Raw genomic sequence first — 26241 nt, 5'->3', positions numbered from 1 at the left:
CCTTGCTTTTATAGGGCTTAGTTGGCATGGGCCAATTGGTTAATTTGTCCTCAGGCGGTTACAGAGTGCCAGAGTTGCTATGGATTCCAGGCAGTTATAAAGAGTTACAAAGCTCAAGAGTTGCTATGGGTTGCAGACAGTTACATTTGTTATTTAGATAGAACAAGCAAAAGGGAGGATGAGTCTTTAGTTCATTTCAAAGTCACCCTGCCCCATGGCCTATACGTCAAGCATACCTACAGAAGCAGAACAAAGAGCTGATTATAATGTTAGCCTTTTGAGTGAAAATTCCTCTACACCACCATCTTGGTGGAATTATGAAGCCCTCTCTGAAAACAATTCCTGGTAATCCAGAGATTGAGACCTACAGTACCGTCTCTGAAAATGTCCAGGAGCCAAGTAAGGGAAACCCCATAAACCTTTGGACATCTCACTCTCCATATATTAACCCATTCCCCCAGACCAAATACTTCCCTGATTCCAGGCATCTGGGTCCCGTAAGTTTGCAAAGTTGTGAGCTACTTTATAACTTCCTTATTCACTTAATTGACCTTTTCTAGCTCCTGAGTCTTCACGTTATCCTACTTTGAGTGGAACAGAAGAGATTTTAAGGATCTTTTCTTCTCAGGAAAGGTGGATAAGAGATCTATAGTATCCCTGTAGGAATCTTCTTGGTGCCCCATAGGACAGGGAAACCCCTCTTTACTGTCTGGCAAAGACTTCGAGCCTAATTCATTATCAAACATTACAATTGTGTCACCTGTCAGAAATGTGAACAGTAGCTGCTTCAACCTCCATGTGCTGGTGAGCAGCAGACATTTGGAAAAGGGAGGAGATAAAAAAGGAACGGAACCAGATTTCCAAATATGTACTACAAGAATTTATGGAAATAAGAGAACCTTTTCATTTTCTTTTTTGGGGAAGAAAACTAAATTTACCTTGGGCAGGGAGGGAGTTCTATGAGGAAGAAGCCAAAGCAAATTTTCTTCACAGACTTCCTTTCCCACGCAGACTCCCACATGGCACTTACTGTGGCCCTTAAATCTGAAAACCAAGGCAACCATTTTCTTAGCAACCAAGGAGCCAATCAGAAACCCAACCAAAGCACCCCACCTAAAATAAAGCCATCGCCATGGGCACCATCTAACTGGTTGGAAAAGGGAAGGAGACTAATTGAAGGCAGCCATCTTGTTCTTGGTGAAATGTTGGGAAATTCTTTTATTCCCTGATTGATTTGGTTTTGGCAGCAGAATTGGGCAGAAGTGGGATGCAGTTATAGCCAACCCTGTAGAACCAGTACCTTGCCTTTAAGGATTATTATGCTGATGGGTTTGCAAAGTTACATCTCTTAAAGAACATCCTTCTAGATCAAGGTCCGTGGACTTCTGTAATCCTAGCTATTATATTTCATACTCAGTTTGAGGAGAGCTTTGTTACCTAGGGCCACGTGCCTAATGGTTGTAGCTGCCAGCTAAATGGCTCTCTGCCTTAAATGTCTAATTATCCTGTTTAGTCTTTGCTTTGTAAATGACCTTAGAGATCATCTAGTGCAGTGATTTTCAGTCTGTGTTTATCAGAGTCCTAGGATTCTGGGGAAATACCTCAGGAAAGGAAGAAATCCGTTGGACTGGGCCCCAAACTCTTCTTCCTGCCTCAGCTAGGGCAATTCCTGGTTTATCTATTTCACATATGGGGGCTTACACCAGATCTTGTTTGGAAAAAAAATTAACAGGTCTGCTTCTAAAAGAGGGAGATGGACAGAAAGAGACAGAGAGGAGAAGACAAAAGAAGAGAAAGAAAAAGAAAAGAAGAAAGAGACTGAGAGAAGGAGAAAGGAAGAAGATAAACAGAAGTAAAGAATGAAAGTGGGAAAGGGCAAGAGAGAAAGAAAAAAAAGGGAAAGAAGAGATGAGAAAGAGGAAGAAAGTGAGAAAACGGGAAAGGAATGGGACTTACATTCCTAACTGAATTGGGAATTATAAACTCATTGACTTATACCTCTTTGGGAACATAAGAGATACATTCTACATGGTGGCTTTGTTGACAATACTGATTCTGCTGTATAGATAATAATAATAATAGCAAATGTTTCTGTAGCACTTACTAAATACTAAGGTGTTCTGAGGCACTATGTATATTAGCTCATTTAATTCTCTCAGCAAATTGAAATCACTTGATCAGGGTCCCATAGTTAGCAAGTGTCTGGGTATTTGCACCCAGGTATGTCTGGCTTCAGAGTCTGTGCTTTTGATTATCAGAGTCTGCTTCTCTGATAATACATTAATGATACAATGTATAATACAATACCATTTATTGAGGACTTAACCTTGTGCCAGGCACTGTGCCATCTGCTTTACACACATCAACTCATTTAATCCTTATAGGACTTATTTAGTTCTATAACTTATGAAGTAAGTGCCATTTCAGAGGAGGCATCTGAGGCATGGAAGAATCAATACCTTGCCTGAGATCATACAACATGTGAGTGTTGAAGCCAGTTGAACTTGAGAGTCAGACTCCAGAGGCTAAGCTTCTAACCACTATGCTATACTCCTAGAATGGATGTGACCTGGTACTGATCATGCCTCTTCTCTCCCTTTGAGAGAAGGATAACAGGGAAACACTCAGGAAGTCGCCACCTTTTTCGTTCTCATGTTAATAACAGTGATAATGCCCCAGTGAGAATTTGTAGCTATCTCCTTTCTTTTCTTATTTTGATTGAGGGGCCACCTTTGTTCTTTACTCACTACAGAGCTGGAAGAATCTCAGAGAAAGTGCCCACCATGCTGGTATAAATTTGCCAATACTTTCCTCATCTGGGAGTGTCACCCCTACTGGATAAAACTAAAAGAGATTGTGAACTTGATTGTTATGGACCCTTTTGTGGACTTGGCCATCACCATCTGCATTGTTCTAAATACACTATTCATGGCAATGGAGCACCATCCTATGACGCCACAATTTGAACATGTCTTGTCCGTAGGAAATCTGGTAAGATAGAGCACTGTCTCTTGATTTTGTGACCTGAACATATTTCGCCTGTAGATCATCTTTTTCTAATACTGAAAGCTGGAGTTGATTTGAAAAGAAAGTAATAGTTAATTGGAAGACAAATGTCTCCACATATGCTGTGGCCCCAGCCACTTCTGCTCACTGTTGTGATCCCTTGGCTGTTTCCTCTTTCTGCAGAACTTAGAAGACGTCATTTAGGAGCTATTGGCAGAAAACCAACCATGGTGACAGAATGGGAGGCATGGTACAGTGGGTTGGTTTCAGCAACCTGAGCCAAGGACTTTTGGGATTTTTTTTCTTGTTCTGTTTCTCACATTGATTCCTGCATCGCTCCAGCAAATCACTTCCCCTTTCACCTTCAGTGACAACCACCACAAAATAGGAGAGCTCTTTTAGTGCATTAAATGTAACTATAAATTTGCCTGCACTGTCATATTAATTATCTATGTGGGGACTGTCTATGGGAAATTTTTAATTAGAGTCTGTTTTCTATCTTCAGTCCAACTTCTGGGCTGTCATCCAGTTTCCAACATTAGTTGATCTGTGCCAAATTTATTTTAATTTTAGCTTAAGTCATATATTTAATTTATGATATTATTTAGAAGATAAATACGTACTTTTTTAAAAAATAGGTTACACAATGTGTTTTGAAGTCAAGTAGTTGTGATTTGGAGATTATTTGTTTTACTTTGTAAGTACAAAAATCAGGACTTTATTAAATTTTGAGAGATAGCGAAGAATTAGTTGGCAAGAATCCTCTAGGTCATCTGGGCCTCATTATTCCTTGGGAGTTGCACCATAGTCATGTCAGATCTAGTTGTTACCATTTAATTTGAGCATAATCTCTGCCTGATGTTTGGTTTTTTTTTTTCCTCCCTACCTCTACCCCTTCCCCCTCCACACACACACATACACACACACAGTTTTTACCCTAAGTCCTAATATACTATTAATGTGTTACAACATCATTTTAAGTTCTAATTCTGAAAAATGTGGCAAAAGGGATCCTTTGTCTGGCTAGTCCTTATAGGCTATTGTGTTCCCTGGCACACATCCAAGATGATTCTATAGACTTTCCAATCTTCATGTCTGGGTTAGTGACACTTCAAGCTCACTGCTATGTTGTAAACCTTCTTGAGCAACCTAATGAAATACCCAGAGTCTTGAGACAGGACACTCCCACTATTCAGGAGATCTGCTAACTCTGAAAGGTACCTAAGGGTGGGCTTACTGTGTGTCTGGCTGACCCATGGGTTTGGTAGTCAAGTAACAATTTGAACCAGTCAACAATATCGTGTAGATATAAGCTTCATTTTTATTAGCCATGGGTTAAATAATGAGAAATATGACGATCAGTTTTGTTTTTGATGGTGGTGGTGGTATGTTTTCCCTGAAGCATTTTCTTTTTCTCAAAGTCTTTACTGTCTGTTACTTGTTTTTTACAGCATTAGTTCTTAATTTCTAAGCAATTTTGAGCGGCCTTTTCACTTACTACCAGCAGAATTACCCTCAGGCCAGGCCAGCAAATAATGTTATTTTTCCTTTCTTAAAAATCTACAGAGATATAGGGTCACGCCTGAATTGGAGTTGTGAGCATTCAAAAGATTTTGCTCAGAACCGTCAGTGAAGGGAGAGGAGAGGTCAGCAGCTAATGTTCAGGGACTTTATGAGACGACCCAACCAGGACCAAGTTCTAAAATGAGAAAGCACTCCGTGGGCGGTTTTCAAGGGGAAAGTAAACGTACAATTAGCAACAGGGGTGGAAAGTAATGAATGGTGCAGGACACTTTGGATTGGATGTAAGAGCGAAGGGAAAGAATTGAAGAACGGTGCCTAGATTTAGGGGATTAGTAACTGAGGGGGAAATGGGGATGACTGAGGAAAGAACAGGTTTGAAATTTAAAATCAAGAGTTCTGTTTTGGACATATTCAAGATAAGATGTCTGTTCAGTGGGCAAAGATGCCAAATAAGGCAGTTGGATATGTGCTGGACCTCAGGAAACCTAAGATCATAAGTGTTTTTTGAGCACTCACAAAAGCTCAAAGATAAACTCTTCTGTCAGTCAACACAAGTGTTGGGTTGGGCAGAGAGAACACAGAAGTCAGAAGATTTGGGTTTTGGTTCCTATTTGATATAGTTTAACCCTAAATAAGCCATTGATTTCTGTCCAGAAATGTCTTAGATCTATAAAATGAGGATAACACCATGCCATCGGTGGTTGGGAGGATAAAATGAGAACCTATACAGAAGTTTTTGGAATAGTGAAAAGTACTCTATAAATTTTAGGAACTGTATTACTGTAATTCAGTATGAGAATTTTCAAAGACTTGGAGATTTGGATAGTCTTTGCTAGAATCTGAGAAAAAGAAGATAGAAAAAGTGAGATTTGACTACCTTGTGAGTACAACCTTGTCCTATGGTTGGAATGTGAGTCTTTTCCTATAGCCAGGACAATGATTAAGTTGTTTTTGTAGCTGCGCAAGTAGATGTTTCTGAGGTAGGATGAGAACAGTCTTCGGTAAATCAATGGTCTCTGCCTCTTCTGCCCTCCTCACAAGATATCCCAAGATAATTTTAGGAAAAATCTAATATTAGGAGGAAGCTTAAAGATAATTCAATCTAACCACCATGTTTTATAGAGGAAGTTGAAGCCTAGGGAAGCTATGTGACTTATACAATAATACTTTTGTATTATTTAGTCATAATTCTTTTCTTGCCTTTTTTGCAAGATGTTGAACACAGCAGTGGGTATATAAGGTGATTTTTTTTTTTAAATAATCCCAATCTTACCAAGAAGTTTTAAATACAGTATAAAAAACTTTTTTTTGGAGAGGGGGGAAGAAGTTGCCAACACAGCCCATTGCCCCCCGAACACTTTAGTGTATGTGTTTTCTGAACAAGTGCATTCTCCCACAGAACCTTGATATAACTGTCAAAGTCAGGAAATTAACATGGATACATTGCAGCCACATAATTCTCAGGCTTCTTCATGTTTTGCCAGTAATCCCGGTAATGTCCTTTATAACAAAAGGATTCAGTCCGAGTTACCCATTACATATATTTGTACTCACTGCTTTTATTTGTCATAGCTCTTTAATCTTCTTCAGCCTGCAGGAGTTCCTTAGTCTTTCTTTGACTCATGATCTTGATACTTTTAAAGACTAAAGGCTAGTTATTTTGCAGAAATCCCTCAGTTTGGGTTTGTCTGATGCTTCCTCATGATTAGAATCAAGTTATACATTTGGCAGGAACATCACACAAGTGAGGCTATCATCTTCTCATTGCATCTACCAGGTGGCACACAATTTCCATTTGTCCCATTACTGGTAATATTGATTACTTGATTAAGGAGGTGTCTGCAAGGCTTCTCCCCTATAAAGTTACTCTTTTTTTTTTTTCCTTTTATAATTAATATTTGTGAGGAAGGCCCTTTAAAAGCTTTCTGAATTTCCTTTTCTTCATTAAACTTTTGATTCATTCCTTTATTTACTTATATCAGAATGGATGCATGGTTTTCAGTTTAATCCAATGGGTTACAATCCATTGTTGTCATTTACGTCAATGTTTAAACCATTCTAGTTTGGACCAGTGAAAGTCCCTTCTGGCTGGCTTCTCTGTCTTTTCATCATATCCTCATTACTTCCTTGTTTTCTGGTATCACAAGATATCCCAAGATAATTTTAGATTTTTTCTGCCTCAGGCCTGGAATTACCCATTTCTCAAACAGCCCTGGTTGTCTTAATGAAAAATGATATTTATTTTTTATTAAATTTATTTATTTTTTTTTATGGTGACATTGGTTAACGAAATCCAATAAGTTTCAGCTGTGCACTTTATCAGTAGTAAGATTCATATATATTTACACTGTGTGTTCACCTCCCGAAAAATGATATTTAGAAGTGAGGTTCTGTCAGAGCAATGTACACACCTAGGCCCTCTCAGCACAGGGCTGGCTGTTTATATGAAGCTACCTATATCTACTGAAAACCATGAGTTCATGCTGTCACTTCCAATTCTATTCCAGCACTACAGGATTCTTCTAGTTTTCTCCTTTCTTTATTTGTCACTCCTTTTCCAACAAAAAGGAACCTGGTTGCCACTATCTTTAGTATGTTTACTTATTTGATCAAAGAGCCACTGTTATCTCTTACAATGTGGGTGTCCTCCACACCCTGTTCAGGCTCTGACTCCCCATGCTAGGCCCCCCAGCGTCCACAGCAGTGTCCTCCAGGTGAACCCCTTCCTTCCACTTCTTAGGCTTTGACACCCGAGGCCAAGCCACCCTACACATCCCTGTTCCCCTTACTCCTCTTGGACTCGAACACCTCGCAATGGGCCTTCCACCTACATGGACCCCTCCTCACCCCACACCAGGCTTCTCCTACATTGAAGCTCTCTCCATCCTGCTTAGACTCTGACAACTCATACTGGACTGTCTTCGAAAGTAGATACTCCTCTTTGGCCTGCACGGGCTCTAACAGCCCACACTGGGCTGCTTCCCTGTGCAGATGTCGTGCTTCGGCTCCTGCACCTAGCCCCAGGCCTCCCTGTGTGTGAATGCCCACCAAGGGCTTTAGGACTGAATCGTTTGGGAGTTGGGGATATGGAAAGAAGGGCCAAGGCTCAACCTGACATGTAAGTTTAATTTCTGAGATTCCAAGCAAAAAAAGAGGAAAAACAAAGTTATTTTCCTTTTTCACCAAGTACACATGAATGTTATCATTTCTTAACTACAGCTTAACTAGATTTTCAACCAAAAAGAATTCTTTTTATATTTTAATTTTTCTTTCATCTGTATCCTTGTAGCCCCTTATGTATACCTCTTTTCTAAATATTTATCACATAATATTTTCAGTTTTGTTTCTCTTCCTGGTTGGGTAATCAACCATTTCAGTTTGCACAGATCTGAGGTGGCTCCTAGGCTATGGAACTTTCCATTTTAAAAGTGGGACACTTCGAGGCAAACCAGTACAATCTGATCACCCTAACTAGAGACCCAGCATGCAGGACCTTCAGTGTTAAGACCAGGAAAGTCTCAGGCAAACCAGAATGAGTTGGTCACCCTGCCTTCTGGTGACTGAGTTCTTAAGAAGCTATTATTTTTCATGGTCATATATAGCTTTTTTCATATCTCCATTGTGGTACACATAGGGCTTTTATCATATTGAATTTCATTAATTTGGGGGCAAGATCCACTATGGAGCAGGAGCTGATTAGCACCTTTTGAGAGTAGACAAGAACATGCAAACCCTAATCACTCTCAAATGAGCCTAAAGTTTGTCCAGAGATGCACTTATGGCAGAAAGATGTATGCCACTTCTCCCTGACCCTTTCCAAGCCCCAGAGTGACCCCCAGAAGAAATATCCCAACCTTGGAAATTGTAAGCCTTACTTAATGACTTGGCATTACAAGTTCTCAGGCTTGTGCCCAGGGGCTTGTTCAAATTAGAAATATATGTCAACTGTGAATTCAGAACATTCTTTTAGAACTGCAGTTCTCAATCTTTTTTTGGTCTTAGGACCCCTTTTAACTCAAAAGAGCTAAAGAGCTTTTGTTTATGAGAGTTATGTCTATCGATAGCTATTGATAGTTATATCTATTGATATTTACTTTAATTGAAACTTAAATCAAGAAAAGTCTTAAATATTTACTTATTTAAAAAGCACAGCAATATACCAATTACACATTTACATAAATAATATTTTATGGGGAAAACTTTTCTAAGAAAAATGGCATTGTGTGACATTTTCACAAATCTCTTTCATGGTTTAATAAAAGATAACTAGATTCTATTATCTGCTTCTGTATTCAATCCATTGTGATACAATGTTTTGGCTGAAGCATGGAAAGAAAACCTGGCCTCACAGATATGTATTTGGAAAAGGGAGGACCTCGTGACATTTGAAAGGGTCTTATGGACCCCGGGGATCCTCAAATACACTTTGAAAACTGCTACATTAGAACATAAGTTTCTAGGTGAATATTTGATAACATTCACAAGAGCAGCATTTATGTACAGTTGTTGATACACTTCTTATGATTCTTTTTTCTTCTACTCAAAGCATATCCCAGTGCAAATAAGAGTGGTATCATAGGGAAAACCATAAGTCTACTCTTCTCCATTTTTAAAAAAGTTATTTCTTCATACAACCAATAGTTACAAATTTATCTTCACCCAAACCCCACATGATGGCACCACACTGCGTGTTGAAACAACATGGTTGCTTACCTCTGTTGCAGGCATTCCTACCAGGTGACTAGGGGCCATTCATCTCATTGAAAGGCAGCAACACGTAACTATGCCATTGTTGATTTTCTTTGGTACCAGAGTACCTACAATGTAAATATTCAATAGTCATTCAGCCAGTGCTTAGTATTGAGCATTTTCCGTGTGTTCACCAGGAACCAATGGGACAGCAAATTCAGTTTTTACTTGATGTGCATTAAGCAGGCTAACATTTCTATGTAGAGAAACCTTTGATGGGTGTACACTATGGGCAAAATGTACAATTAGCTGCCCCTACTTTCCTTGACCTCACTTAGCAGGATGTTTTATCTGTGGATGCTTAGCTTGCGCCATGAACTTTGATTTTGCTTAACTGGATCTCTTCAGTGAATATTTTGTTTCTATTTTAGAATAATTCATCTTCAACTTAGAACAATGAGGAACCACAGAAAAGTATATGGACACCAAAAACTTCTAGCCCGCTTATCCATTTTGATGTATTTCTCTCAAATCCTTCTGTTTTGTTATTTCTATACATTAATTTAGTATATTTCCAAACAGCATCTGTAATCTAAATACTTTTCACTATTCTTAATTCTTTCCTTAGACCATATCTTCAGAGGCTTTCTTAAACTACTTCATGTGTAAATTTGGTAACTAGGTGGTTACAAGTACTAATTTGAGTTTTAAATCTATTGCGTATAAAGTTCTCTCCTCTAAAAACATAATATTCAGTAAGAGTCTGATGTTATGTGGTTAGCTTAGAATGAGGTAATTGGTCTTGTCAAAACTGGTGTTCATGGGATTTTACTTTCCCATTGCTCATTATATTACTAAGCCTGCAGGATACAGAAGGCATTAGGAAACAGAAGGTGCTCTGTCAGGCAGAAAAGTGGGAGACAGGTAATGGAGGGAAGAGTCATTCTTATACTATATAAGCTCCAGATTGAAAACAATTATTACTTCATTGATTATCATATTGAAAAAAATCAAAAGAAAGCACCAAAGTCTCCAACAATAGGAAATTTCTCTGAGGATATGTTTGCCCAATGGAATTTTATACAAGCAGTAAAAGTGATAATTAGAAAGATCATGTAGCAACATGGGTAAAGTCGTAAGTGAAAAATAAGACCCAAGACTATGTATTCTGTGACTTTACAACTTTGTCAAAATGTATATGCATTTGTAAAAAAACAGGGAGTATATAAAAATGATAGTTCTATGCAAGGTGGTGAGACTATGGATTTTTTTCCTGCATTTTGCATGTTTTTAATCATGCAATGTTCTTTTGCTTTAATGATTTAAAATAAGTTTGTTTAAGTTTAATAAGAGATATATCAAATCAGGATAATGCTATATTTTTCTAATATAGTTATAACACAAATGATTTTTTTTAGGCAAACATCCCAAGCACACACATTCAAATGACTATTGACCCTTTAGGAGTCACCTATGTGGTATTCCCATTGCGTAGAATAATTTTTTAACTGTACTCTTGGACAGTGTGATTTGAGTGGTTCTGGCAACAAAGTTGGGATCATAAGACTTTTTGCATCATGTAGAGTGATTATGGGACATCCAGGTACTGATGTCCTCAAATGCAGAAAATAAACAAAGCTGGCTCTTGAGGCTTCTTGGACATGTTATATTCAAAGATAATAATAAAGGCATCCTTCTTCTATTATTTCTTTTTCTTAACCCCTGCATTCCCCTATTTAGGTTTTCACTGGAATTTTCACAGCAGAAATGTTCCTGAAGCTCATAGCCATGGATCCCTACTATTATTTCCAAGAAGGTTGGAACATTTTTGACGGATTTATTGTCTCCCTCAGTTTAATGGAGCTGAGTCTAGCAAATGTGGAGGGGCTTTCGGTGCTGCGATCTTTCCGATTGGTATTTAATATTTCTCCAATTTCTTTTTACATTCCTATCTTTCAGCTACTAGAAACAGTTCTGAATAAGTTAATTTGGTGATTTTAAAAAATCCTTAGCTATATTTTACTCCCAATTCCAGTTTTCTGTTTATTGGCTTAGCTACTAAATTCTTGAAAACTTTCCTGCTAAATACCTAATGTAGAAGTTTTAAAAAATCAATCAACAGACAGACATCAGTTTTAGGAAGTTCCTCAGAAAATAATGTTAATCTAAAAGATGAAAAAGGATTCCCAAGGACTATTTTGAGATCTGATTTGGATTTGCTAGTAAACCTATTTCTTTATCTGAACATCTCCTTGAAATGGCAAGAATTTCTCCTTATTCAAAGATGGCTCTCCTCGTTTCTTCTATTATGGTGACCCTTCCAGAAAATGAGAATAAGATCATCTTTTCTTTTAAATTATATCGAAAACTAGTTGTTGAACATTGGTTTAGTTTTCTATATCATTAGTTAAGAAGGATTTTTTTAATTAACATATTTGAAGTCGTTAATCTGTAAATTATTTAAGTGACTGAAAGAATAGTTAATGATATCCTCACACCTGCTTCCCATAAACATAGGCATAAGTGATGTGCTGATTAAGTCCTTTGAGAAGCTGAGTGACCTTGGGGATATCCCACTCAGACAAAGTATCAGAACCGGCTTAGGCATTTCTCTCCCTATTGGGAAAGTACTTATGCACTTACAACTGAAAGAAGTTAAGGTTTTTTCATGGGGATATTCAACATATCTAAGAAAAAGAATTGGAATAGAGTAAAACTATTTGTAAAATAGAGATCTCATTGGTCCAAGTCACAAATTTAACATCTACCAAGTTTCTAGAACCTCTGCTTACTAATCTTTGGTTAGAATCCAGCCCACAACAGTAGACTTCAAGAACAGTTCTTATTATTTAGAAAATGAGCGGAAGGATTAAGAGGTAGAAGCCTTAGCACTAATATTCTTAATAAATTAAAAGCCAGTCAGAGAAAAAATGAGTGAGTCAGATATACACACAGAACAACACTTGGTAAATCTTGAGCTCTCAAGTTTTCAAAAAGAAAAAAAATGTTCAAATCAGTGCTGTTGCTTCCACCAGAATTCCTATTAACATTATCTGTTAGTTAACTTATGACATCTGATGATAATCTCATTATTATTTTATTCATGGGCTTTATGCATTATTATTCTGAGGCTCTTAGCCAAGATCTTGTAATTGTTCATATGAATGAATGTAAAATATAGAAATTTCATAATTGACAGGTACTAAAAGTTCTGTCCTCTGAATTAATATCAATATAGTCTCTTTTCATAAGATGTTTGACATATGTAGAACTGCCCCTTTACTGGGAGTTGAGTTATTCCAAGCATATCACAAAGTTTCATATCAGCCATTGATTATTTATTGGCAAGCAAAAAGAGAGATCTTTAATATTTTTAAATGCTTTTTTTTAAAGAGACAGGTAATTCATTGTCACTGTCCTTACCACACTGATATTTTGGTTCACTACAAATTATATTTTCCTTAATATATCCCTTGAGAAGTTCGGGGAAAATCAATAGGAAAAGGATATGTTCATGCATGGCTTTTTTTTTTTTTTTTTTTAAGCAGATTGACCCAGAGACTGCTACAGGGATTAGAGGCAATATTCATAATTCTTAGTTCTTAATTTTTCTCTTACTGTGAAATTAATCGGTTTTCCCTTATTCGTACCTCAGTTTCTTTCATTTTGGCCTAAGACCATTAGAAAGTCCTAGGAATTTCCCAATGGTGCTCAATAAATTTAAACTGATCTTACTAATTATATCTGTTTTTATTTTAGCCATATGGTAACAAAATGGATGGGGTATCATTTGGGTTTTGTTTGCTTTTTTCCACCTTAGCTCCGAGTCTTCAAATTAGCCAAATCCTGGCCCACGCTGAACATGCTGATCAAGATTATTGGAAATTCAGTGGGTGCCCTGGGCAACCTGACCCTGGTGCTGGCCATTATTGTCTTCATCTTCGCCGTGGTGGGGATGCAGCTCTTTGGAAAGAGCTACAAAGAGTGTGTCTGCAAGATCAACCAGAACTGTGAACTCCCTCGCTGGCACATGCATGACTTTTTTCATTCCTTCCTCATTGTCTTTCGAGTGTTGTGCGGGGAGTGGATCGAGACCATGTGGGACTGCATGGAGGTGGCAGGCCAGGCCATGTGCCTCATTGTCTTCATGATGGTCATGGTTATTGGCAACTTGGTGGTTAGTACTAATTTGTAGATCTTTTTGTTCTTTGCTCTGAACATCCTACCCTCAGCGTAGAAGCCCAGTCTGCTTAGTCTTTCTGCTACCTTGCATGTCTGTGTTGGTTTTAATTCTTTCTTGGCCCAAGAACCCTAAGGTACAAATGAAGGAAAGGAGACTGCTATTTACAGAGGCCTGCAGAGTCATAAGCCCCACAACCTGCAAACACTTTTTCGTAGTTATGGAAACAAACTCAGCAAAGTTAAGTGACTTTCTTAAAGTCACACCGCTGGTAAATGTCAGGGCTTGTATTAGATCCTACACTTCAAACTCTATGCTCTTTCTACAGAAATTCCCTTCATCTATAACAGATTTTTTTCAACTTTGACACTATTGACATTTGGAGCTAGATAATTCTTTGTTGTGGGACTATCCTGTGCACTGTAGAATATTAAGCAGCTTCCCTGGCCACTGCTCTTCACTGGTCAGTAGTGATCCTCACCCTAAGTTGTGATAACTGAAGATGATTTCAGACATTGCCAACTGTCTCCTAGGGGCCAAAATTGCCCTCTATTAAGAACCACTGACCGAAACTATTTTAGGGTTTTATTTAATTCATACAAATGACAAATCACTTTCTTGCTTTACTCTGATCTGTCCTCCTGTTGTTTTCTGCCTCTGTATATAGGACATTCACCAACAGAGATTTTACATCTTGTTTCTCAGTGTAATCTGAAAACTAACAGCAATGAGATAACTTGAGATTGTATTAGAAATGCAGAATCTTAGGCCCTACCCAGAGCTACTAAATCAGAATCTGCATATTTGAACAAGACCTCCAGATGATTGACATGCACCTTAAGTGCATGAGAAGTACCAATCTTTCAGATCAGGCCAGATCCCACTTGCAAGTGTAGAGGAAGGTGGGCTGGAAGAAGGCAAACTCGGATGATCCCTTGTAAGCTCATCCAGATAAGTTCTTTTTTCTTTTCTGCTGTAGAGAAGCACACCAGTAGAGGATTCCTACTTAACCAGCCTCTGAACCAGCTATGTCCACCCTCTTCTTTCATTTGACCTATAAAAATAGATACTGTGATTTTTTTTTTTTAATCTCCATTCCCAGCCACCTATCCCGTGGTCCTAATCTCTCTAGTCTTTCCACTTCAGTGAATACAGCTATCGCCTACTGGTACATAGTAGGATCAACATTTGCCAGCCCTGACTTGCCACCCTTTCTCTAGTCTCCTATTCTCAGTTATCTCAAGGACATCTCCCCATGACTGTCTACAGATACCTGAGCACATGGCAAAGTCACCTATTATTTCTGCTTCTGACGACACCTTTCCAGGTTCCCCTTTGCTCAGTCCTTCTGCTCATCTAGTCTCTAGGAATCTGTAACTGTAAGTCTCTTCTGACTGTTTTCTCTCCACTCCCGGTAAATATCTGATGTCTTTCATACATCTTTCTTCATAGTTTTTCTAAGATCTGCCCCTTCCTTTCCATTTCTGTAACTCATCCAGCATTTCTAAAAATGTGGTCTAAAGACCACCTGCATCACAGTCACCCAAGTTTCACTCATTAAAAAAAGCCAAATCCCAGGCCCCACACCAGATCTACTGAATCAGAATCTCTCAGGTGAGGCCAAGGAAATGTGTATTTTTAACAAGGAGATTCTTATGCATGCTAAGGTTTGAGGTTGCTATAGCCTAATCCATACCCTTAACTCATGCAAGTAGTTGCTTCCTAACTCCTAGTCTCCCCTTCTGTATATAGCTAGTAAGAATGGCTTTCTCAAATCCTATAATTATATGTGACTCCTTAACTCAAGAACCGATAGGAGATCCAATTAAATAAAATTCAAATCCCTCAGCCTGGCCTTCAAAGCCCTCTCCAGTTCAACCCCATTTTACCAACATTTTTTTTTTTTATTCTACAAATGACCTAGATAATCCAAATATATAGTGCATTTATTGTTTCCATCCCTCCCACTCTGCACATACTATTATCTCCACCTAAAATATATGCCTTACTCTTCTTCAGAAGTGTGACAAAGTAAGGGCCAAGTGTAAATCAAGAAGTGAACACCTCTCCCACTTTTCAAAAGTAAGTCTTAATAAAGATAAATTCATCTTAATGCCCAATGTGGTAAAATAGGAAATTAAAACAGAAAGAGAAAGAGAGAAAGAAAGCTTGTATCTGATAGCTTGACACTTAGATATACAACAAAACACAAAAGTCACCATCACTGTCTTGCTAAATCTATTTTATTTTGATAAATGTTAGGAAAACAAAGAAAATTAGTCTTTACGATAAATGACATGAAATGTATTTCACTTCTACCTTCTTGATTCGTTTTATGGAAGTAGGTTTTCCTAGCCTCATTTTTTTCTAACATGGGTCCTTTAAGGCATCTACTGCTCATGAACACATGGCACATATGCACTCTTTAATCCTCCCTAGTAATCCATAGACACCTCTTTGGTTTTATTTTGGAGGGATTTTCTTCCAAAATGGATATAAGTTTTGCTTTTACTGACAATTAAAAAGGTAATATATTTTGGAATGTGTATGTATGTGTGTGTGTATAATGTAAAACTATAAAAGAACCAAGGAAAGAGGTGCTAAGCTTCTTGCATTACAACCAACAATCAAACAAAATGCTCACTAGTATCATGAGCATTTAAAACACCATGTGGGCCAAACAAAATACATAAGTCTACGGGCTTCTAGTTTCCTAGTTTAGTAGATAGTTTATCTAATACCATTCTACATTCACTCTTCTTTTTTCTGATGCTACTGGTACAGGTGCTGAACCTGTTTCTGGCCTTGCTACTGAGCTCCTTCAGTGCAGACAATCTGGCAGCCACTGACGATGATGGAGAAATGAACAACCTACAGATCTCAGTAATCCGTATCAAGAAGGGTGTGGCTTGGACCAAAGTGAAAGTGCATGCCTTCATGCAGGCCCACTTCAAGCAGCGTGAGGCTGATGAAGTGAAACCTCTGGACGAGCTGTATGAAAAGAAGGCCAATTGTATCGCCAACCATACAGGTGCAGACATCCACCGGAATGGTGATTTCCAGAAGAATGGCAATGGCACCACCAGTGGCATTGGCAGCAGCGTGGAGAAGTACATCATTGATGAGGACCACATGTCCTTCATCAACAATCCCAACTTGACCGTGCGGGTGCCCATTGCTGTAGGCGAGTCAGATTTTGAGAACGTCAACACAGAGGATGTTAGCAGCGAATCGGATCCCGAAGGCAGCAAAGATGTAAGGTCCCAGACTAGAAACCAACCTTGATCCTGTGTGAGAACAAACAGGGCCGTGTCAGCTCCGGGCATTGGTTTAGCAATGGGCTTGGTAGAGAAATTCTGGAATAGCCAACTCACACCCCACCCCTTGTTGTCATTCCCAAGTTATTCCTGGATCTATCTCCATCACTTCTAGATCATCTAGGTCAGAGGCTGGAGTAAACCCTCAAGTACTTCCTTGCCATTAGTCTATCTGAGCCGCATCCCTGAGACCAACCTATAGCCACATTCTGTTTAGAGTGGAGCACTGTCATCAGCGAGTGGATTTTCATGTTATACCCCATCCTGATAGAAGTTTCCAAGGCCCTGTAGTAATTGTTTGCCCATCATAGCTGGATGATAAGTTTTTAATAAGAATTTTAGAGAAGAATTACAGCTGGTACATCATTCACACCAGAGGTAGTCAGCGTAGAGTGGAAATGTTGCTACACAGCTGCTTGACCTCCCTTGTCCTTGCATGTCTAGAAACTGGATGATACCAGTTCCTCTGAAGGAAGCACTATCGATATCAAACCAGAAGTGGAAGAAGTCCCTGTGGAGCAGCCTGAGGAGTACTTGGATCCAGACGCTTGCTTCACAGAAGGTGAGAAGGGGCACGTGGCACTTGCACTGCGCACAGATTTCTGCCAGGGGTAGTGGCTGGATGAGAGGGCGAGGGCTCAGTGGCTATCTTCAAGAACTCTGTTCCCCACCTCATCATTTTGAGGGCAATTGATATTGTTTTCCCTGTCCAAACTATTCTCAAACTTTTCTTTGTCCACTTTCTCTTGGCATCAGCCCAGAAACTTCCATTAGAAAGGCCTATTCTGTCATGGCTGTGTCTGTCTCCCGACTACCCTTTTCTTCTCCCCCGCTGCTTCTTTATAGGACATCTTCCCAACTCCAGAGGGCCCTGGTAACCTGCAGCATAGCCTCAGCCCTGCCACTCTCTCCATTTCTGTATCAGACATTCTGATTCAGCCACCGTACTCTCGGCTGAATGGTGGGGCAGCACCTGGTGGGGCCTGGGAGATGGAGGAGAGGACAGGGCTGGGTGGAGCACACTCCCACGATCTGACCTGCCTCTCCCGCTGGTGCCAGGTTGTGTCCAGCGATTCAAGTGCTGCCAGGTCAACATTGAAGAAGGGCTAGGCAAGTCTTGGTGGATCCTGCGGAAAACCTGCTTCCTCATTGTGGAGCACAATTGGTTTGAGACCTTCATCATCTTCATGATTCTGCTCAGCAGTGGCGCCCTGGTGAGGTCCAGGGGAGAATATGCTGGGGAAGGGTTTATAGGAACTAGTGGGAAAGACTGGATGGGGCCCAAGACCAATTTCTCTGAGAACATAGATTGGCTGTGGACCCAAGGATAATGGTCTGTTGTGCTTTGGGCTGGTGTTTTGATCCTTTGGAATTAGAATCCACACTTGTTCACAATCTGATCTTCTTCAGACTCATCATGATCCCTCTCAAGCCTAAAACCTTTTCATCAGGATAAGAATACAAATTATTAAATATCATCACTGCTTGGTTTGCCCCATTCTAAGCAACTTCCTAAAATGAACTTCCCTTTCTCACCTAGTACCCCAAATCTCTTGCTCTTTACCTTTCAGTTACCCAAGGTATGGGGGAGGTGGTGTCCCTCCACCCACTTCCCCCTCACACTCTACTGGATTTGGAGGACCTGTGACGTTAGTGAATATTTAGAGTCAGATCTGTGGTGCACGGATTATTTATAGTCACGTGGTTGTAAGTGCTCATCAGTCTAGTCCGCAAAGCTGACAGAGCACTGAACACACAGGCTCCTCCCCTGCTACAACTGATAATCTTGGTCTTCGCTTTCACTGTTAGCTAGCTGGATTGTAACTGAGGACAGTGTCTGGGGAAGGGAGCTATTTCCTAGTTGACTAGATTTGAGGACAGCAAGGACTAGAGATACTATATATATATATATTTTTTTTTCATTAAAGGAAAAGTGAAGAATGCAGAATTTTGAAATGTTTTTTAAAAAGGTGTAGAATCAAAGCTTAATTTGGAATCCAAAAAAAAAAACAAGGGAGAAACCCCAAATTCAGTGGTCGAGATCCTGTCAGTGACTTGAGAAGTGTTGCTGACCTGTGAGGTGGGAGTCTACAAGAAGCTGAGACAGGCAGTAATGTGTGGTAGAGAAGAGCACAAAGATGCAGAAGACCAGGTTTATACAAGAGAGTGTCAGCACTAAAGCAGGAGGCAAAAAAGAAAAGGCGGCTTGATGTCCTGGGTCTGAGTGGAGGGGAGCCACTGTCCTGTCCACCTCTGGGCCATTTATTGCATTATCAGGCATTCACTTAATGCTTCCTAAAGCACTGTGGAGGCACCAGGATGAGAACCTGGTCTCTGCCCTTGAGAAAATGGAGGGTCAGACTAAGGCCAGTGATGATTATTGTCATCATCCTTATTCTTCAAATCTAGTAAACAGAAACCTAATGTAACAGTGAACATGCCTCATCCTTTTATTCATTTCTTTCCCATCTGCACACACAAAGAGCAGTAGTGAAATAAATGGTTTGAACTTTCTTTACTACTCACCTTTGACAATTTTTATTTATCATAATTGAATAAAACAGGATACTTAACTCAGTACAATTATAGGCATGAGACTTGAGACTAACAAAGTGAAACCACAGCTAAAATGTCTAAGAAAAGACTAGAATGTAGTTGTGATGAGACCTCAAAGGGAGGAGATTAGAGCTTCCAGGAACATGAAGATCAGTCTTAGGCATCTCACATATGTTGGGTTATAGAATATATTTCCACAAGTGGAGTTAAGGAGACTTTTTTCTACCTCCAGTTTTTTTAATACCTTAGGAATTCTGTCCTTTTAGCACCACACGTGTACAGTCCACCCCTCTGCACATGGGAATGCTCATTCCTTTGTATCAGGAATTGTCTCATTCGGGAATTCCACAGAAGGAAAGTAGTATGAAGATTTTTATCGCCTGAGTGTCTCCCAGCCCTGTGACCCTCCATCTGTATCTGTGATGTTGGGGGCTGAAAGGAGAAAAAGATTTTATTGTATAAACATATACAGTGTTGACAAGGAAGTGAAGAAATAGGAACCCTTGTATATTGCCGGTGAGAAAGTAAGATGGAGCAACCACTTTGGAAAACAGTTTGGCAGTTTCTGAAAAAATTAATCATAGAGTTACCACGGTCCAGCAATTTCACTTAGGCTAAGTTAAAGAAGCCAGTCACAAAGCACCAGATATCGTGTGATTTCATTTATATGAAATGTCCAGAATAGGCAAATCTATAGAAATAGAAAGCAGATTAGTGGTTGCCTAAGACTAAGGAAAGATAGACTAGAGCGTGACAGCTAAAGGATGTGGGCTTTCTTTGGAGGTAATGAAAATACAGCAAAATTGATTGTGGCAGTGGATGTACAATTCTGTACTAAAAACTGTCAATTTGTACACTTTAAATAGCTGAATTGTATGGTATATCTCAATAAAACTGCTTTTTTCAAAAAGCCATTTATAGCAGGGGAGTAAAGTGAAAGACACAGGAAGCTGATGATAGGCCAACCACAGGTGGGAGGAGCAGCCCAGGATGGCAGTACTTCCGATGTTGCTTGTCTACCTTTAGGCACTATAGGCAGCTGCCGCCTCTCTTTCAGGCCTTCGAGGACATCTACGTTGAGCAGAGAAAGACCATTCGTACCATCCTGGAATACGCTGACAAAGTCTTCACCTATATCTTCATCCTGGAGATGTTGCTCAAGTGGACAGCCTATGGCTTCGTCAAGTTCTTCACCAATGCCTGGTGCTGGCTGGACTTCCTCATTGTGGCTGTACGTGTCCTGCTTTCTACTTCCCACCCTCTCTAGCAGAAAAACAAAAACAGGGATTTTTTCTTCTTCTAATGGCTGGAATGTAAGACAAGATTTAGATGTAGGTCTGGGTAAAGTTCCTTTCAGAGCAGTCAGAGCTTAACTTTGGGAAAGGGGCTCTGAAATCCTTGCATTTGCTCCAGGGAGTAACCAACCAGCTCTTTACCATGGTGGTTTGGCTTACAAGATGCAGAGATAAGGAATAGGAAGTCGACTCATTGGTGTCAAAGCCCCTTGTTAATCAGGCTGGGAACAGGAAGGTTCTTGTCCCAACCAGCGGGATATCTTCCTTTCTGCTGCCGTGAGAGGAGTGAGAGAATGAAGTGGGTGCTGCTGGGATTCAGGTGGTGGGGGGATCTAGTAGACTCTCCTGCTGACTGTTCCCATGGACGTGTCCATCCAACCCAAAATCAGTCTTCCTATTAGACTGATCCGAACAAGTCAGTCTATCAGGGAGAAGGGGAGCTCACACCAATATAAAGCCTCCTCTTCCTACACATTGCCATTTCCACAGTGATGATCAAACTTAAGAAAGTTCTTTCTTCCCTCAGGTTCCAAGATCATCTCCAAGGCTTGGTGGCCATTACATACTGTCTTATTTTTCAGGGTGGAAGCTGCATCATCTAACTTTCTTACCCCACCAGCATTTGTTCCTTGTTGGCTTTTCTAACCGTGACGATTGTCTCTTATTTCGTGTCATAACTAAAACTTTTTTCTTCCAGCCAAATCAGCATTTGAGTAAAAGAGTGAATGGGAATTGCAGAACCAGGGCCTATGGAGAATTCAGTTCCTGCTGAGGGTTGAGACATGCCAGGAAAGTAGAGCGTTTGAAGGCTGGGTTGATGCATTTCGAGTATAGGTTTTGTTGGCTGTACGGTAAACTGCCTATAGCATGCTTCTAGGATCTAGAATAGAGCACCACAGAAATCTCTTCCTCGGACAACAGGAGCCCAGCACTTGGCAGCAGCAATGATCTGCTCTGTGTAAATGCTTTCCTTCCCCAACATGGGTATCTACAATTTCCACAGTTAATAACTCATTTTAAGAGCTGTCACTATGCTTCCATCTGCATTCTCCATTTCAAAAAGCAAAATGTTTAGAAGGTGCCTAAATGAGGTGAGGAGATTACCCTTTGCCCTTACAGTGAACCAAATGGGTACTGCCCCAGGGAGCGCCAGTCTGAGACCCTCCTAGCGAGGTTTCAGCACTCCCTTCAGCAACTGTTGATAGCACCTTGTGGCAGAAGGGCCTCTACCTCCCACAGATGGAAATATGAGCTCTCAGAATTAAGGCATGGGCTTGGGATAGGGCCCGGAGAACTAAAGTGATGCCCGGCCAGCTCTCTTTCTAGAGAACAGGGAAGTGTCATAGAGTCTTCATTTCACTCTAATTCTTCAGGACCACTTAGAGTCAGGTAGGAAACCTATGGGAGTCCTAAAAGCCCTTCATCTTCTGGACCCACCAAGAACTCAGACAGATACATCCACTGCCACATTCCCAACAGCCCTAGGGAAGCTGATTTGGAACGAATCTCCCCAACCATGAAGTTTGCCTCCACTGTCCACCCTAACCTGAACCACTTTCTTCCTCTTCTCTCTGGGTTGAGTAATCCTAGGATTCAGGGATATTGATCAGGTATCCCACATCCCTTTGATACACAATAAGCTGCAAAAAACATTAATAGTGCTGCACATCACCATCTAGTTAGTAAACGTTTTTATCAGTTTTTATACTACGTGGCAGGGAAATAAAAAGCATGAGACAAGCATGTAGCCAACTAACAGCAACACATAATCCCTGCAGCTTTTAGGAGTTGCTGGATTCTTACATTGCTATGGGGCCTGATAATGGCTCCTGAGAATGCCTCTGTACCTGTTATTAGTAAACAAATATAAATCAAATACCATTCTCTGTATAGAATTGTCCCAGAAGGCATAAGGAGTCTGTCACAGGGGAGAGACAGGTGTGCTTCAGCCCTTGGGAAGCATACACTAGCTTGCGGGGCCACGGGCCTGATTCCAGGCTGGCGGCAATCCAGCATTCTGGGAACAAGGCTCTCCCAGGGCGCTCCCTTCTATCGACTTCTCTTGGACAGAATACTGCATTTGGTCTTCACATATCGAGTGTTTATTGACCACCCACAACATGCAAAGCCTCCTGCCAGGTATTGGGGAGATAGAGAGTAAACAGCATGGGCACATCTAAGGGCCAAAAAGATGAGACACACACAAATATCCATGGTGGATGCAGAGTGTGCAGGGAGGGCCCCGTTCCAAACCATGGCTGCACTGGTTGCCACTTTTGAGTTGCGGATGGAAAATAAGGCTTAGAGTGACACTTGGACAGCTGAAACTATTAGAGTTTTCGCTGTCATTTTGGGTAAAATGTCTAGTGCCCTTGGCAGTTTAGAACATCTGCAGCGTAAATTTTAGGTTCTAATTTAACACCATCTCTGAGAGACTCTTCTTCCTACCATTTCATCCATCAGTGACTAATGTCAGAATCTGTTATTCATCACTGGGTTTGTTTCCCTAATGAATTTTCATTCTTCCTTATTGCCCCTTAAAGCTGCTGAGAGTACTTTTCAGAATCATGAGATAATCCAGACAATTTCTAGGGTTAATTCTCTATTTTTAAGCCATGTGAGTTCCCAAACAGAGACAACATTTTATTTTGCCCAGGTTCTTGCTTGCACTGGAAGTCTTGTCCTGTAAAAGAATTTTGTGATCTTTTCCCCAGGGAAATTTGCCCCATCATATCCAGAGGTTAGCCAGCATATTGCTTCCAGAGTGGGAACTTTCAGAGACCACTCACCTCGTCCTGAGTTTAGACTACCAAAAACATTCTGTTTGAAAGTGTTCTCATCATTTTGGAACAGTCACACAATGTCTTCCCCTTTTTTCCCATGCCTACAGCCATAGATACCCTGCATTTTGACTTCTCAACCCTTTTTCTTTTTCAGGTTTGATTCTTTCCTAAAAGTATACTTTAAGCAATGTTCTGATTATCTCCAGTGTGAGTTTAACATGAAAGGTCAGAGGACTATACGAAAGACCTCAACTACTAAGGAGTAACCCAGATAGGATCCTTATTGATCTTGTCTCAGGAGCTCTTGGCCAGATTGATCAGTCAAGCGCAGATTTTTTCAACAACATTTAGAGCCAACCTCTTGGCATCTATACCTCCTCCCCCTCTTCCCCACTTTAGACCTATTTATTATCAAATAAATTACTCTTACTACCCTCCCCCAAAGAGCTGAGGGCCTTCTTGCTTATAAGGGGCCTATAGCTACCCCAAACTTAGTTCTTTGCAGCCTTTACCTGGCATAATTTCACAGGAGAAAGCTGATCAGGGATATTTCGAACTCGAGTACTTAGTTACAATGTGATAGCTTACCTTCAGATGTACCTATCAATGTCTCACTAAGAATCTGGCAATTTTAGATTATTTGTGTTTAAGAATTGGCTGTATTTGGCAGTGGTAGGCAAAAGATATCTCAATATGGATTCTTATTGATAACGATGGATGAAAGGAAAATGATTGATTGGTGCTTCTGTGTCTTGATAAGGCTTTGAGGCCCTTGTTTTAGGCAGAAATTGAACTCTGAACCATGTACCCTTCAAAGAGCAGGGGTAGCCTAATAGCGCAGCATTTAATTCCAGGTTTGTTTTGGATACTGCCTAGGACTCCAGAGAAGATACACCTACGTTGATGAATTATGAGTACATGCATGTACATGCATAGATAAAGGTTCACACCCCCTGTTAAAATTGAAACATTGAAATCTCCTCATCCCTGAGCCTCACTAGGTCATTGACCTTCTATTTCTACCTCCTACCAGTCTTGCTGTTTAATTATAAATGTCTTAATTAAAAAAAAAAAAATTTTTTTTTTGTGCAGTTCAGAGATACAGAATCAAAGAATTAAAGTCCTAGGATAGAAATAAAAAGCAACAAATGAAACTAAGTTGTGGGTTGTTTCCTTTTTTCTCCTCTAAATTCGCTTTAAAATATCATCAATTTAGACTAAGCAGATCTGTAACCACCACTTCCCAATAGAGGGAATTTAAGAATTGTTGATGGAAACACCTTAACCTATCCCAGAATAAGGGAAAGACCCAGAGCTCAGGCATTCTAGGATTTGATCAACTAAAGGTATTTTCAGGTCTCAGGTGTAGTTAGTATCCAGTGTTAAGAGATCATCAGGGTAACTTCTCTGAGGCCTCTGGTAGAACAGATGAATTTGCCTCTGGAAGAGCAGAAAACATTCGATCATAGCTCTAGGCTTAGAGACCTGCTGACTTCTCCCCAGTATGCCCATATATTCAACTCTGGATTGTTCAGATACCTGTAATCCTCTACTAGGATATTGTCTTCTAACCTGCCAGCAGAGGAGGTGATCTGTCTGTAGGAGAAAGAGCTCTGGCCTGGGAATCAGGAGTGTGGGTCTTAATCCTGGCTCCAGAACTACGGATGTGACACTGGGCAAATTCTTGTGTATTGGATGTATGGGTCTCACCTATTTGGGTCTCATCTGTTTCCTCCTATATAAAATAAAGTTTTAAAAATTCTTTTAAGACTCCTTCCATGTGCTATTCTAATAATGAGAAAATAGAAGGTTGTCCTGGAATGGACAGACAGACCTGAGGCTAATTCATTTTGGGCCACTCTGATTAGAAAGAAGGGGATTATAAGGAGAAATATGGTTGCAGACCAACCGAAGTTCTTATGGCCATGAAGGAGTCAGGGTTAGAGTTAAAAGGTGGAAGGATTATTATAGTTAAAAGCGATAAATAGAAGAATTGCTTAAGGGAGTTCTCATGGAGTCAAAATTCTGTCAAGTTTCTTCATTTAGTTCCTTTAGTCCTTCATGGGAAACTGCAGAGTCAGCTGTGGTACTTACTGAATGTTTCCTTTTTGATGTAGTGACTCATCAAATTCCCAACCAGATGGTTTCTTGCCACCAGGAGTAAGAGAGCTTGTCCCTGTTGGAATCCCCTGATGAATGTGCTGAGGAGGGGGCAGCTTGTGTGGAGTGTGTGTATTTACCTGTATTCTTTTTCATAGGTACCATTAAATTTGTCTGGCTTAATTTAATGGGAACTTCTGGGACCTGCAGAGACTGTAAAGGGCGAGGGTAAGGTTTTTGTCATCTGTTCAGGCTCCTCTCCTTCCAATGGAACTTCCTCATTCTCTCCCTCTCCCTTCAGCCGCTTCCTTTCTCCAACTTGTATGTATGTCTACCGCCTTCTCTCGATTTCCTCTTCCCTTTGTGTTTTTTATTCTGCCTCTCAACCACCTTTCCTTCCAGGTCATTTGAGTCCAAGTTGAAGTAGGCAGCTGGTGTTACCCACTTCCTCTACCTGGGGGGCCCAACCTGTATAATCAGTGCTAGGGGCTTTGTTCTAACACACTGGAACCTCTGTTTTCTTTCTTTCTTTTTTTTTTTTTTCTTTTTTTTTGTTTCCTTTTTTGTTTTTGTTCTTTTCTTCTGTTTCCGTGTAGGTCTCTTTAGTCAGCCTTATAGCTAATGCCCTGGGCTACTCGGAACTAGGTGCCATAAAGTCCCTTAGGACCCTAAGAGCTTTGAGACCCTTAAGAGCCTTATCACGATTTGAAGGGATGAGGGTAAGATACTAAGAGCAGCTGATCCTTCTGCATGCCAGTGGAAACTGTTTAAGCATGCTAGAACTGATCACA

The 26241-nt window shown here is 40.2% G+C and overlaps 1 protein-coding gene across 12 annotated transcripts in view; it reads left to right on the top strand.

The window, feature by feature from the left end:
• The window catches only part of SCN8A (sodium voltage-gated channel alpha subunit 8), a 172229-nt gene that overhangs the window by 123379 nt on the left and 22609 nt on the right, over positions 1 to 26241 (top strand). For 11 of the 12 annotated variants that reach the window (XM_039862211.1, XM_039862210.1, XM_039862215.1 and 8 more), the window contains 7 exons: positions 2753 to 2991; positions 10960 to 11133; positions 13040 to 13396; positions 16184 to 16654; positions 17161 to 17278; positions 17776 to 17930; positions 20330 to 20503. In XM_039862211.1, the coding sequence (XP_039718145.1) occupies positions 2753 to 2991; positions 10960 to 11133; positions 13040 to 13396; positions 16184 to 16654; positions 17161 to 17278; positions 17776 to 17930; positions 20330 to 20503 (1688 nt within the window). Of the gene's footprint in view, positions 1 to 2752; positions 2992 to 10959; positions 11134 to 13039; positions 13397 to 16183; positions 16655 to 17160; positions 17279 to 17775; positions 17931 to 20329; positions 20504 to 26046; positions 26170 to 26241 lie in introns of all 12 variants that reach the window. The other variant, XM_039862222.1, reaches the window with a different exon arrangement.

The sequence above is a fragment of the Pteropus medius genome, unplaced genomic scaffold (assembly GCF_902729225.1).
Source record: "Pteropus medius unplaced genomic scaffold, Ma_sr-lr_union100, whole genome shotgun sequence".
Taxonomy (NCBI): Eukaryota; Metazoa; Chordata; class Mammalia; order Chiroptera; family Pteropodidae; genus Pteropus; species Pteropus medius.
The sequence above is the reverse complement of the archived record's forward strand: the minus strand, read 5'-3'. Positions and strand labels throughout refer to the sequence as shown.